At 41.2% G+C, this 15,843-nt stretch overlaps 1 protein-coding gene across 4 annotated transcripts in view; it reads right to left on the bottom strand.

The window, feature by feature from the left end:
• DOK7 (docking protein 7) overlaps positions 1 to 15,843 on the bottom strand; it is a 117,741-nt gene that overhangs the window by 85,485 nt on the left and 16,413 nt on the right. For 3 of the 4 annotated variants that reach the window (XM_027836503.1, XM_027836504.1, XM_027836506.1), the window contains exons 3-4: positions 15,040 to 15,270; positions 12,108 to 12,308 (exon numbers count right to left, since the gene is read on the bottom strand). In XM_027836503.1, coding sequence (XP_027692304.1) covers positions 12,108 to 12,308; positions 15,040 to 15,270 — 432 coding nt within the window. The remainder of the gene's footprint in view (positions 1 to 12,107; positions 12,309 to 15,039; positions 15,271 to 15,843) is intronic. The other variant, XM_027836505.1, reaches the window with a different exon arrangement.

Here is a 15,843-nt window from a genome sequence, read left to right as displayed (position 1 = left end):
TTTAAGTTTCTAATTCTATCAATGGCCTACTGTCTGAGAGAAATGAAAAGTCTTCTCTGGTAAATTTCCAGTTACCTAGAAAATTCATTAAAGCCCCTTTTCCCAAGTATCCCAAGGAATTGAGGTGAGATTGTGTTTATAAAAGAGAGATCCATCACAGAAAATGCCTCAGCTAAAGTCCTACCCTATATCCAAATCAATAAAAAGCAATCATTTACCAATATCCTATATACACTAATGCATTATTCTCAGGGCCAAATTCTACCCTGGAGGGCAAGATAAGAATTAAGGGAGAGGAACTAACTTACTAATATCATCCAGAACACTCCAAGTAACTCTTGATATATTTGCTATTACTCCATCTTATTCACTACTAGTTATCACCTGATCTTATCCTGCCCTCCATGTATTTATACAGGCCATCCTCCAGGTCAAAAACGAACTCATTCATCATCTATACTTTTGGAATCCTTTTTTTCTGTCAAAGCCAAGCACAGGTATGACCTCCTCCAGTAGGAGAAGACTGAATGTTGAATTCTGGAAATAGTAAATTGCCAGTTAGGTAAGACCATAATGATGATGGGGATTAACATGAAATACAGTATGTCTGTAAAGGTAAGTGACAGCCAGATGATGGAGTTTCCTTAAAGAGGCTGATATTTTATTAGTGAAGCATTAGGGAGTCACTGGAAACTTTTGAACTAAGGACTGACATGACCACATCTATCAGTATGAACAATGATTGTGGTAGCAGTGTGAAGGATAAATCGGAGGTGGAGAGAGAATAGAGGCCCTTGTAAGGAGACTACTGAAATAGCCTGGGTGGGTGGCAGTGGGAGCCTATGCTAAGACAGATGCAGTAGTAATACACAGAAGGAGATAATCAAGATTACTGCGTAGGTAAAAACAACAGAACTTAATAACTGACTGAATATGACAGATGAGGGAGACAAAAGCAGTCTTTGGGTATTTGAAGGACTGTCCAATGGAAAAGGGGTTAGATTTGCTCTACTTAGATCCAGTGGGGGCAGAGCTAGGATAGAAATTGCAGAGAAACAAATTAAGACTTAATGTAAGGAAAAACATACTAACAACTATAGAGTGTGCAAAAATGGAATGCACTGCCTTGATGCATAATAATTTCCTTCTCACTGAAGGTCCTTGGGCAAAGGCTAGATGACCACTGTTGGATATATTAGAGAGGATTCTTGTTCAGTTATGGGTTGGAACAGATACTCTCTGGGGTCCCTTCCAATTCTGAGATTCCATAATATGCTGAAGGTTCAGGTCTAGAGCCAAGAAGAGAGGTCAGATTTGGAAACATATTTGTGAGTTATCTGCAACGTTGATGCCACGGAAGTAAATGAGATCATCAAGGAAGAGAATATCTTGAGAGATAAGAAAGACAATGACAGATCCTGGGAAAGCACCAATGTTAAGGGTTCAGGAACATGAGAAAGAACCAAGACAGCCACAATCAGAGAACTAAAAGAGTATGGATGACATCTGAAGATCGAGCATCCATTAAGAGGGTGTGGCCAACAGTGCCAAAAATTGCAGAGAATTCAAGGACTTCCAGACTTAGATGTTAGGACAGAAATAGTGACCTTAAAGGGAACAATTTCTAGGAGGTCAAAAGAGACAGAAGCCTAATTGGCAGAGTTAAGGTGAGAGCAGACATTTTTTAAGTGGACCTTTCACCTGTATACTATTTTCTCAGAAGGCTTACCAATGAAGAAGAAGAGAGAGTGAGGACAGCATCTAGACAGCACAGGAAGGTCAATGTAAAGGTTTTTCAGACTTGAGGAGATCAGGTATGTTCGTGGGCAAATGGAAGAAGCAGCAGGGAAGGAGGGATTGAAGATGCAAAAGTGAAAAGACCTTTAAGAAGCCAGAGGATATGGGATTCAAGAGTGCAGGTGGAAATTAACCAGCAAAGACATTTTGTTTAGATTTAATGAGTAGGATGAACATCACTTAAATACCTCAGGTCTTAGTTTTCTCATTTGTAAAATGAGAGGGTTGGACCAGATACCATTTGAGCTCTTTTCTGGCTTCAAAGTTATGATCGTACAATTAAAAATTAGAATCAGGAGGAGAAAGAGGTGATGGTGTTTAGAAATTAATATCAAGGACTGGTGGGGATGGGCATTCTGAGACAGTTCCTACTGAATGGCAAAATTTTCTCTCCGAAGTAGGAAGATAATGAATGTGGTGGGGTATGCGTACCACTGACAGCAAGAAGAGAGGACATAGGTTTGGAACAGTTGCTGTGAGGGGTGTGACAAAGAGTATAGTGGGAAGATTGTCAAGCAGCAGCTTAAGTTCAACCATGATCGTGTATCCACAGTTTTTTTTAGTGGATCCAGTCTGATTGTACTCGCCCCATCAATGGTTAGCAGTTCTAGAGCAGAATCAGGAAAAAAAAAAAAAGCTGGATACTGGTGCTTTCCCCGAGGATGAGGGCACGTGGGTTGGAATCGGAAGTGGGAAAGTCACATAAAGTACATAAGGCAGGGTACACCTGCACACAGTCACAAAATGGCGCTGGCTCACCTGGCACCATTCACTGGTTACCCACCAGCCTAAAGAAATGACTGTGCCTGCTTATGAAAGTGAAGTATGGGGGTGTTTTTTAAGAAGTTGGAGATTATCTGACTATATCTAGACAGATGTTTCATCTTGTTTTAAGTATGCTTCTGCTCAGAGAAAAGAGAGATTTTACAATTGACCAGTTTTGTCAAGCTGTATGATTTTGCTTAATAGGATAAAAAAAAAGACCAGAAGAAGCCTCATCTGTTGATATGAAAGGCACATTTTGTGTTGAGGAAAATCTTACTGTGATATCCTGTTTTAAGTAGAGACAACACTAGGCCACCGAAAGTCAGCAATAATAAATACTGAAGCATCTAAGCTATTCTTCCATTGGGATCTTTTTATAAAGCTTTTATTCAGGTTCTGCTATTAGTCCCCTTTTCAGCCATTCACCTGGGAAAAAAGAACTATTCTAAGCTTAAACAAGTCAGGACTAACAACTTTGAAGCTGCCACCAACTTAACACGATCTTAGGCTGCTTTAAAAAGAAGCATTGAGTCTAGTAGAAGGGACATGATAAGTCTTGGAAAAAGCGTTGGCGTTTGATCAGAGGACATAGGTTCAAATTCTATCTCTGACACCCAACACCTGTGTGAGCTTGGGCATGTCAGCGATTAGCTCGACTATATCCAGAGAAACTGTAACCAAGAGAGGGAGGGGACCAGGCATCATACCCTACTGGGATGGCTTAAAGAAACCAGGGGCATTTAGCCTGAAGAAGAGATAACTTTAAAGGCTTATAATAAAATCGGCTCCCATATCTGTAGCGCTTTAAGATTTACAAAGCATGACAACAACCCCATGATATAGGTACAGTATTGCAAGGACTATTAACCATATTCTACAAATGAAGATTCAGTCTCAGAAAAGTTAAGGTCCTTGCCCAGAGCCACATACCCAGTAAGGGTCACTAATAAGGGTAAGAGTTGAAGCTAAGACTCAAGACCACATTTCTTGACTCAAAATCCACAGCTCTTTCTACCATGCTGTGTTTCCAATAATTTTTCAGTAGTGGTCAACTTGATCCTATCCCCTAAGTGAACCAGAAATCTGAAATTATCTAAATTAGCTATGCCAACATCACCCACCAATCACCGCATAATCTCCAATCTTCCATATTTCTTCCCTGTTTTGGCTGTCTGTCTATAGGGAAAGACAGACAAACATATTTGGTTTACTTATATTAGAGTCCAAGTTTAAAGAGTTATGTGTCCATTTCCATGGGCATTTGTTTAGAAGTTTGCGTACTGCAGTTCATTATCTCAAAACTGGGCAAAATGCCCAAATGCATCTTTGGGATTCTGAGCTTTCACCTTCATTAGTTACTTAGCAACAATAGGCTAGACAGAATGAATTCGATTCTTCTCAAAACCATCTTTTTGGGAAACAAGGAGAAATATGTTCCTTCATCTTTCTGTTTGTCAAACAGAACCCATCTAATCTGCTAAATCTGTCTTCAAATGGTCAGACTGAATACAAATGAAGTATGAGATGCACGTGCTCTCTATAGAGAGAGGTGGATAATGTCTGAATCACAGAAGAGTTGGAAAGGACCACAAGACATCAGAGCTGGAAAGGGTCTTAGAGATTATCTCATCCAACCTTTGTTTCTCAGATGATGAAACTGAGATCCAGAGAGGATAAGCCTTACTCACACATAGTTTATAAACAGGCAAATCTATGCTTGAACAGGAATTTTCTCTAAGATATCTCTAATGTGCCAGACTCCCCCTTACACTATTTAATAGGGTTTTGGCAAATATACAAAAGCATTTTTCATGCATCTTGCCACAGGGAACAGGCCAGGGAACCAGGGTTCAAGAGGACAGTAATGAGAAGTGATCTCTACATATGACAGACATCCATTACACTAATAAATGGTAATTCAGAAGATATAAACAAATAGTTCTCAAAAAAAAAACCTGCAAAAAATCAACAACCAATAATAGGAATGATTGCTTCAAACTACGAAATTAAGAGGAATGTAAATCAAAGCAACTCTAAGGGTTTGCCTCACAACTAGCAAAGTGGCAAAAGTAAAAAGAGATGGAAATAGTCAATGGTAAAGAGGTTGGGAAAAGTCAGACATTAACTCACTGATTGATGGTGGAGCTATAAATTAGTCCAACCATTCTGAAAACAATTTGAAATTAAGCTAAGAAAGTGACTAAAATGTCCACACCCAAAGAACCCTCTGCTAGCATACAGACCAAAGAGATCAAAGATAGAAAGGCAGGTCTCACATACACCAAAAGATTCATAATCATACTTTTTGAAATGAATAAAAATTGTAAACAAAGTAGATGCCCATGGATTGGAAACTGACTAAATAAACTGATAAGTGACTGTAAAGGATATTACTATGCTATAAGAAAAAAACAAAAATGAAGTATACAGAGAAGCCTTGGGAAGATGTAAATGAATTAACAAGAAGTAAAGCAAGCAGAACCAAAAAACAATATACCCAACTACAATTATGTAAACAGAAAGAACAACAAAAAGAAACTAAAAATGCAAAGGTCCCAAACCATTTAGGAATGCATTTGCAGTATGAGAGGACACCTCCCCCAACTTTTTTGTGGAGGTGGGAGAGAGGGTCAGTAGATGCAGCATATATTGTCAAATTTTTTCAATGAAGTGATTGATTTTGCTGAGTTTTTCTTTTTTCCTAAAAAAAATCCTTGGTATATGGGATGACTCTCTGAGAGGAGGAGGAAGGCTAGGTGGGGAAATCCAGGTGATATGAAAACATAAGATGTGAACAAAAATTTATTTTAAAAGAGTACAGTTGTCCCTTCCACCTTGCAACTTCTGCCATCACAATTTCAATATATCATGGGTCAGCATAAGAAATTAAATGGGAATTTTGGGGGGAGTTTTGTGGAAGCCAGAGATGATTTGCAAAGGTCAGCAGACAACCCAGAAAAAGTTTAGAAACTCAGAAATGCACAGAACATATGTATAGTATTGTATAAGATCTTCTCTGGTACGAAGGGAGGGCCAAAAAATTCTGTGCAGATTTTCCAGATTGCAGTGGTACCATACCCCTAACCATAGTGATGTGGAAGGGATAGCTGTACATCTGTAGCACAAGAAGATTGATTTTTTACAATAGACTATAAACTGAGGTATGGAGTTGTGCTGGATTCTAGTCTCAGTTCTGCCACCAATTAACTTTTTGGCCTTGAGAAAGTCACTTGCTTCACCTAGGCCTGCCTCTTTCACTGTCAAAAAGCAGATTATGTTAATTTATCTCTAAGCTCCCCTAAGATACACTTAATATTTAACCACAAAATATAACTAGAATTTCAGAGTTGGAAGTTACATAGAATTTGAAACCAAGGAAAGTCCTAAGAGATAATCTAGTCTAATCCTCTCAATTTATAGAGGAAGAAAGTGAGGACCAGAGAAAGGGAAGTAATTTGCTCAAAATCATATACTGAATTAGAGGATGTGCCAAGACTAGAACTCAGACCTCCAGGCTCCCATCCCTCAGGGATTCACAGCATGTACAGGTTTCCAGGGACTTTAAGGTGCAATCAAATGACTTGACCAATTAAGGGCAGTGCCATTTAGGTTACCATCTTAGTAAGAACAGGTCACAAGACATTTCCAGTGGTAGGCAATTCTAGGGCTGGAAACTAACTTCTATCCAGGATACCTTAGCACCATCCTTTGCAAAAGGGCAGGGAGCTGGAGGACAACCCCATTGCAGCATGCTTTGCCAATGATTTATAAAAGTGTTTACATCCTAGTGCTAGTGTCCTGGGAACAGTGAATGCAGCTGGTTCAATAACATTCAGCATAATGGGGGTGGATTTATGGACAAACACAGATTGAGAGGCACACATTATCTGCTGAGCTTAGCACCAAATGTGAGATGATGTCAAAGCTAGGCAGAGTTAGAAAAGGGTTTCTCACTACCAGAACTCCTTCAAGCCCTCTGACTTCCAAATAAGTATTTAAGGGAGGGACAGCATTCTTGCAGCTGAAAAAAACAAGAAACTACCTATACCCAGTAACAATTTTAAATTCTGGAGTGCAAGCAAGGACTAGCAGTCAGGTAGGGCTATACGTTAACCTTCAGTAAGTACAGAATACAAGGAGCCTAAATGCGGTCTTCAACTATCCTGTCCCAGCTGCCACACCCCAACACACAGACCCAGCCATAACATGATAAAAATAATTCAAGGATGCATAGCACTTTAGGCCTTACAAACTGTTCTTTCCCCAACAGCATTGTGAGGGAGATAATTAATTACCAAGCATTCATTAATGATCTGCTACATCCCAGGCACTGTGCTTGGCACTGGGGGTACAGAGACAAAAATGAAACAGTACTGCCTTCAAGAATTTTACATTCTCTCTGGGAAGAGAACATGTAAGAGCGTCACGGGTGATATTTATAACCAAACTGAACTTGCATCAGTGATTTCCAAGATTATGGAAGCAATTTTGTCTCTGTGCCATTATGTATGGGTAAGAGACCTGGGAGTCAGAAGACCTGTTTTCCAGCTTGGCTTCTGTAACTAAATAGCTGTATGACCTTATACAAGTCACTTCCCCTCACTTTTCCCAAACTCTTAAAAAATATGGCATAAAGGAAACAGTCCTGAGCTTGTTATTGTAAGATGTAGGTTCATAATCCATCTTTGCCTTTTACTAACTGTGACCACTGCTACATCATGTCACTTCTCTCAGCCTCAGTTTTCCCATCTGTAAAATGAGGTGCTTGGACCACATGATATCCAGGGATGCTCTGTTTGGGCAGCTAGGTAGTAAAGTGGATAGAGTGTCAGATCTGGTGTCAGAAAGATTCATCTTTCCAAGTTCAAATCTGCCTCAGACACACTTACTAGCTGTGTGACCTTGGGCAAGTCACTTTAACCCTGTTTGTCTCAGTTTCCTCATCTGTAAAATGAGCTAGAGAAGGAAATGGAAAACCGTTCCAGTATCTTTGCCAAGAAAACTCCAAATGGGGTCATGGAGAGTCAGCTATGACTGAAATGACTGAACAACAATAAATGATTCTTAAGTTCTGTTTCTTGCCTTCAACAAACATTTATCAAGTGCCTACTATAAGCAAAGAATTAAAATATACTAGAATTCAAGGGGACAAACAACAGGTAAGGAGATTTTGCCCTAAGTAGCATGGTATGGTAAAAAAAATCCCTGGCTTCAGGCCCAGGAATCCAGGTTTAAGCCTGGGATCTAGCCCCTTACTTGTACAATGATGAACAAATTACTTCATCTCTATTTGCCTCAGTTTTCTTTTTCATAAAATAGAGATAATCCTCATTCTATAGACTTCTGTACCTGGCCCCCAGCAGGCTTCTCATCCTACAGGTTGCTCTGCCCTTAGGCCAGGGATGGGGAACCTGCAACCTTGAGGCCACATGTGGCCCTTTAGGTCCTCAAGTGTGGCCCTTTGACTGAATCCATAGAACAATCTGTTCTGTGAAATTTGGATTCAGTCAAAGGAGCACACTTGAGGACCTAGAGGGCCACATGTGGCCTCTAAGCAGCAGGTTCTCCACCTCTGCCTTAGGCCTCTCTTCTGACTGGTGAATCTCTGGACTATATACCATGAGGCAACCAAACCATGCACACTTCACTTCCATTTCCACTCTTCAGTCTCCAGATTTCTCCACCTCCTTACCAGCATTCTTTTCTGGCATTCTGCGTGTGCGCGCGCGTGAGCACACACACACACGCACGCACGCACACACACACACCCCCTCCCAAATCTTCACTGGCTGTCTCCATGTCTGGAATTCTCTCCCTCCCTCCCCATCTCCTGGCTTCCCTCAAGTCCCAACTAAACCCCACTTTCTACAAGAAGCTTTTCCTGGCTCCCCCTGAATGCCAGTGCCTTTCCTCTGTCATTATCTCCAAAGGATTCTATATACAGCTTGTGTTACATAGTAATTTGCAGGTGGTTTCCCCATTATATCATGAGCTCCTTGAGGACAGGGACTGTCTTTTGCCTTTCTCTTTAACCTCAGTGCTTAGAATAGTGCCTGGCACATAGTACACACTTAATACAGATTTGCTCATTCTAACTTCTATGTTTTTGTTCATGCCAGGATTAAATTCTAACCATCATCCTTCTAGACCCAGCTCAAATCCCATCTCCTTCATTAAACTTACTCTGTCTTGAATCTCAGACTTGGAAAAAGAGCTCAGAGTTTAAGTCAATCAAATCCATACCTAAGCAGGAATACCCACTACATCATCCCACACTCCAATGAAGGTTTCCATTAAACTCACTCCTTCACTCTCTCCTGAGATCTCCCACTCTACTTTGCAACAGCCCTGACTATTAGGACATTTTCCCCCTTATATCAAACCCAAATCTACCTCTCTGCAATTTCTACCCTTTACTCCTAGTTTTGCCTTCTGGTCGCAAACAATAACAAGTCTTCCACATGACTGCCCTTCAGATATGTGAAGATAGCCTTTGTGTCTCCCTTAAGAATATCCTTCTCCAGTTTAAATATTTCCAGTTTCTTAAACTCATGTTGTACTGCATGGCCTCCAATCCTTTAGCCATTCTGGCCCCGCTCTTCCAGATGGACTCCAATCTTTCAATGTCCTTCCCAAAATGTAGTATCCACAATTACAGTTCTGACTTTCCAGATCCTACAATGCTGTGAATCCTGTCCCATCAAATCTCTGTGCCTTTGTTCACCCCATCCCAATTGCCTGGAAGAGACTCCTCTGCAAACTCAAGCTTGGTCTGTTGCAAACTCAAGCTTGGTTTGTTGAAGTCACACCTTTCTTCAGAGCCCAACTCCCATGCCACCTCCTCCTTTAAGCCTTTCCTGACTTCCCTCTGTTTCCCCCCTCTACCCCTGGGAGCAAGTGATCTCTCCCTTCTCAAATTTCTCCTAACTCTCTCTCCCTCTTATCAGAATTATCTGGACACATATGTTTCTATCAATTAGATAACAAGTTTCTTGAAGAGAGGGTGTGCGTTACATGTGTCTTTGTATCTTCCGCATGTAGAACAAGACCTTGCATAAAGCCTGACCACAGAATTTAGAGTAAGAAGGGACCTCAGGGGTCATCTAGTCCAACCCCTTCATTTTAAAGATAAAATGTTTTTTTAAAAAGTCCAGGGAGTTTAAATGAGCTGCTCAGAGTCACATAGGTAACAAACTATCAGAGACAGAATTTGAACTCAGGTCCTCTGATTCCAGTCAGTGCTTGTTACACTATACTCTGCATGGTAGGCACTTAATAGATGCTTATTGGAATTAAAATCTTGAAATGATTGGGGTTAGAGGACTTAGTTGGACAAGATAATCTCCAAGTACTCCTCAGGTTCCTTACAATTCTAAATTCTACTAATTGTAAATGCCTTGAGATCACAGGTCAGATCTTTAATTTCTTTTGTCTGTCTCTAAGTGGCCAACATGGTACTAGCCATGAGGTAAGCCCTTAATAAATGATGGGATGTTGCTGATGTGATTTGGAGGCAGAAATTGACCAAATTATTTCCCTAGTGATGGGTGAACAACAATCACATAGGCTACAAAGAAGATGGCCAACACATATCCAATCATTCCCTCTGCAAAGAAAGAAATGAATACGTTGCTGTTCTCTAATGCCACATATCACATGCTACACTTCAAGGAACCGCTGTGGTCTAAAAATCATAGACCAGGAGCTGGATTAATCTTGAGAGGTAGTCAAGTCAACCTCCCTCATTTTATAGATGAGGAAACTAAGTCAAATGGCCCAAGTTAGTATGTAGCAAAGCCAGGATTCAAATGCATGTCCTCTGATTCTAATTCCGGTGCTTTCCCTACTACAAAATAGCCTCCTTCCACAAAGGACAAGTCGTAATGGCAGACAAATGAACACAGCAAACCCAACCCCTTTTTGCCTCTGGTGGCCCATGCCTGCCAAGCTCAGGTGCAGCTGAATCTGGGTGCCATGGCAGCTGATGCACGCACAGGAACTTGTACTATCTAATGCCTCCAGGGCCTATTTTCGTCAAAGCAGACAAAGGAAAGAGTCAGAATGGAGCCAGGGCACCAGAGACCTGCCCCAGAACACCTACAAGAGCAGCAGATCATCAGTACCACCATGCTGACCCCTCTGTACCTGGTCTGGCTTCAAACTCATGCTAAAGTAGCCTAGGAGCTTGCTTAAGGAATTGGAGGTGGGGCTCCCTGCACCTCCACCCCCAAGAACTATTTTCAACCTCACACCTCAGGAGCTAAAATTAGAAATGAACATTGGAGACACAGTCAGGAGCCTGGGGAACTTCTCTGGAGCTCCATATCCCTGGCATCTACCCATCTATGCCTCTTACTTCTATGGCCTGAGGAAACTCCCATCATTTTACAGATTTTACAGATGAGGAAACTGAGGCCCAGAAAGGTTAAGACACAAGTCTAAAGTCACAATAGCTAAGGCAGGATTCAGACCTAGCTTAATTCCCAAATAGGTCCCCTCCTCCTTTCCTATCTGTTCCTCCCCACTAGGTGTCCCATGAACCTCATTAAAAAGTTTGAAGAAGATGTCTGGAGAGAAGAGTTTATGCTCTGGCGGCACAGTTTTTTGAGAACACAAGGTCACCTCTATGCCACAGGGAAAAATCTGATCAGGAAATGAATTACATTAATTTAGTAACTGAACCTTCTAAGAGAAGAGATAGGATTCAGCTGCATCCATGTGACAAGAATGATGACTTGTGAACAAAATAAGACAAAAACAAAAACAGTTGTACTAGAGGCATACATAGTGTTCCCTTGTTTGAAATACCAAAAAAAAATCTAAAAATAGTCTCAAAATATAACAAATTATATGCACGTGCATATACACAGAAACTCACAGTCAAGTCCTGGTTGCTTACTGGAGGGGCAGGAAACAGAAGGAATCCTGACAAATAGATAATCCAAGTATTATGTCTATTTGACTGTGTAGTACGTTTTTGCACTTGAGATGTGCCCCAGTTGTATTGATTTTCTAGGACTTCATTCCAGGCAGAAGTCAAAGTTTATTGTGAGGTCCCAATTCTCAAGATCCTAAAAATCCACTCAGTTCTCCTGCTCCGTCTGTTCCACTCCTGACACCTTCTCCTAGCTAGGAAATGATCAGCAATCTTTCAGAGGGATGCAAGGAAGCAGGGCCTTTCTCTACCCCTCCAACCTCTCCCGAAAAAATGAAGTATTTTGGTTTCTCTGTATACAGAATAAAGAGAGGGAAGTAAGATGTGAACAAAACATTGTGTGTGCCACTGATAAGTCAATAATGTCCATGAAACAAATATCTGAGTAGGTGTTGACTGTCCAATAAATCAAAAAGCAATATTTGCTGGGAAGAAAATCTCTCCTCCATCACCTCCCACTTTAAATAACCAAGAGCTAACTATATTCATGTCTCAGCACTGTTCTCTTGAAAAACTCAGTTCACCAAAAATGTAATCAACAACACACGAGGAGCGTATTCAGAAATTCTAAGTGAATGAAAGATCTGTACTATGACCCCATCATACTTACAGTACCCACACCTGGTCCCGCCTTCAAAGATGAAGCCATTTGGCACGGCCCCATAACGCCGCAAGTCAGAGAGCTTCCACTGACCCATGACAGCAGGAGGAATGTCTTTAGCCAGCACCAGAATATCATTGCAGAGGTGAAGAGTAGCCAGTCCACTTTCCAGCTTGGTGCCTGGTGCCACAGCCACATGAAACCTGTGGACTATGGGGAAGGGAAAAGGTTGAAGGGGGGGAGAAGATCAAAGGAAAAAAATTAAATCACACCTTCCTCTAAACCATGTGGTTTGTTAAGACCATCAAATGTTCACCTTTCTATAGAATTTTGAAGTTTTCAAAGCACTTCTGTTATAATAGCCCTGACAGACAAGTAGTGCAGGTGTAATTATCACTTATTTTGCAAATGAGGCCAAGAGGGATGATGGGACTTGCTCAAGATCACATGGCTAAAATGCAGTAAAGCCAAGACTAGAACCTGCATCTGCTGACCCTGAGGTCCAGTGGTCTTCCCACCATGTTACTGATGAGGCACATAAAATCCTAGACTAGATTTAGAAAGGCTGGTGGCCATGGTGTTCTTCTGCTTACCTGGAATGCCACCTCCTTTCCTACATATCCAAATTTTACTCATCCACCATGGTTCACTTTAGGTTCCAAGTCCTCTGTAACCAACCACTCAAACCCATATAAATTCCCCATTTCTCCCCACTAGCAAGACTTGGGCTAGGTTCCCTCTAACGTCCTTGTCTGGACATCAAGTAGGAGCTGACAGAAAGTGGACAGAATCTACATGGGTACAGGGGAGGGGGGTAGATGGGGCATATAGCTTACCCAGCAGGTCATGTGCCTGGGGACAGCTGTGGTGAACTTTATAACCTTGTAACGATTCAGAAGAACACAGGTTGAAGGCCTAATGTAACCACAGTCCATGGTTGGAAGAGGCATTCCACTGTTAAGTAATGAGAGCCTCCTAACAGTCATTCACAGATGAACACCAATGCTTAATACTATACATTTTCTAACCACATGCTGACCAATGAAGAAATAGAAAACAAAGAACTAAGAATGGCTTTTGGAGGTTGGCAGATAGAATGGAGCATCTCCCTGGTATCATGAATTATATATATACATATATATAATTTATATATATGTGTGTATATATATATATGTTTTAAGCATAGGACAAGGAGTTAGGAGAACTGAATTACAGTCCCCATCATTCCTTAGAGCACCTGGGTGGCTCAGTGGATAGAGCACCGGTCTGGAGTCAGGAAGACCCAAGTTCAAATCTGGCCTCAGATACTGACTAACTGTGTGACCCTGAGCAAATTACTTTACCTCTGTTTGCCTCCATTTCCTCATCTGTAAAATGAAGATAATAACAGCACCTGCTTTCCAAGGTTCTTGCGTAGGTAAACTGAGATAATATTTGATAAGTGCTTAGCACAGTCCCTGATACATAGGAGATGTTACATAAATGTAAGCTAGCTATTCCATCAATGGCTCACATTGCCTGACACTGGGCACATCAACTCCCCTCACTGAAACATGAGTTTTCCCCTATATAAAGTGAAGGGATTACACTACATGTTCGCTTAGGTCCCTTCTAGCTTTGGCATTGGGTTTTATGTTATGATTTACTGAAAAATGAAGACCAGTCTTTTCTTTCTCTGAACACTACTATATTATTATTCAAACTGTAAAGTTTAACAATCAACTCTCTGCTCTCTTGTATTCTTCTATTTTCCACGGATATTAATAATTGTATATTCTGCAAAGGGAGGGAGCATATCTTCTACTGTGTTTCCCACGGTGACTAGCGCAGAGCTCAATAAGCACACACGCTAATTTAAGGGGTAGAAGTACAAGGGGGAGCCTTCTAAGAAAACTCAACGATTCCAAGAATCAAAACGCATCAGGAGCCCATGGAGGATTGTTTTTAAACACATCCATTTCTGGTTCCCAGGTCTGTGGTCTTAGAACACTATGGAGGGGACATGTTCTTAAAGTAGTCCCTGTTAACATTTGGCATCAAGACTCTGGATAACCACCTTTTAGGCATGCTATAGAAGGGAAGAGTTGGTAGGACTAGATGACCTGCAAGGTGCCTTCCAACTCTGAGATTTTACAGGCCAACAATCCCTCTATAGTCTTATTTATAGTGCTAGGATACTTCAAGAACCCTTTCATCGCAAAATAGGCCAAGGTCAACCTTAGCTCAGCTAAGGACGACTAAGGAGCAATTCTAAATTGCCACTGTCCAAATGAATGAGTGAACTCGGTGAGTTCTCTTAAATATCCTCTTAAAGGACAGCTCAGCAAGGGCATTTGTCTCTGCTGTCTCTGTGGCAATCTGCTTTCCAGGTTGCCTACATACTAAGTTTCCTCCTGACTCCCTCCTCCTCCGCTAATGAGAGAAGAAAGATGCAGTATGGGAAAGTGGAAGGAGCACCAGATTAGATGGCAAGAGAACAAAGTTCCAGAATTGATAACTCTCACTATGACTTTTGATAAATCACTTCCAGACTCTGGGCCTCAATTTTTTTTTCTATAAAATGAGGAGGATTAGACCCTTCTAGGTCTGATATTCCATGTCCCATCTAGAACAAGCAGTAACTTCAACTAAACATTCAGCATTTATTTTCTTATGACTAAATGACAACACCCAGTACACTGAATTGAATACCGGAGAAACAAAGATGAAACAAGACCCTTACACCCTAATGTGAGAATGAGACAAATACCCAAATAACTACAAGTTACAGATGTGGTAAGGCACAGAGGCAGTCCAGGATGATGTAAAACATTAAAAAAGTAAGAGCTCTCCGTCTATGAACAAGCGGGCTTCAAGAAGAAGGTGGCACCTGAGCTGGGCCTTGGAGGAATAGAAAGGACAACAGGCATATAAGGAATAAAGACAGAGGCAACAGGTTTACCTTCCCCCAAAGAATAGCGGATCCGGATATCCCAGGCATACATTGTGTCCTTGCTTTCAAAACCTAGCATCACAGCCTGGGAAAGGCAAATGATGGCTAGAGTGTGAGTCAAGCCCTCGTAGGGAAGACCAGGATCGAGGCCACAGATGTCCTCTAGAGTCACACTGCTCCTCTCCTTGTAACCCTTGGCTCTTTCAGATTTGTCCTTGTATACCAACATCAACAGGCAGTCTAAAATGACAATCAGAAAAGAATGGAAAGAGAAAAAAAGGCTATTAGAGAATGGCCTGTGAGATACAAACATGTAGCAAATATCTACTAAATATCTACTGAGTATCTACTATTATGAGGTCCTATGTTGAGAGCCATGGGAGATACAAACTCAACTTATTAGTTGAATATATGGACCCCATGTTCTCCCAACCCTAACTTCAAGGAGATTACAATCAAGGAGGGGGAATAAGATAGCCCAAAATGAGAAGAAATCATGCTTTAGAAAGGTCATCACCAAATAAGGGAGAGAGGGCACATCCAAGAATAACTATGAGTCAGATGTGGTAAGTACATAAAAGGTACAAACACAGCGTTATGGGGGTTCAAAGGACAGAGAAATCACTTCTAGCTGTGGTAGTTAGGGAAGAATTCATGAAAGAGGTGACACATGAAATGGACCTTGAAGGAGGGAAACTGTGGTCTAGAGAAAAGTGCACTGACCTGAGAACTGAGAGATTCGGATTTCATTTGGAGCTCCAAATGGAGCTCACATTACTTTCTGGACTTCAGTTTCCCCATGTATAGAATAAG

The sequence above is a fragment of the Vombatus ursinus genome, unplaced genomic scaffold (assembly GCF_900497805.2).
Source record: "Vombatus ursinus unplaced genomic scaffold, bare-nosed wombat genome assembly UNPS02014818.1, whole genome shotgun sequence".
Classification (NCBI taxonomy): domain Eukaryota; kingdom Metazoa; phylum Chordata; class Mammalia; order Diprotodontia; family Vombatidae; genus Vombatus; species Vombatus ursinus.
The sequence above is the reverse complement of the archived record's forward strand: the minus strand, read 5'-3'. Positions and strand labels throughout refer to the sequence as shown.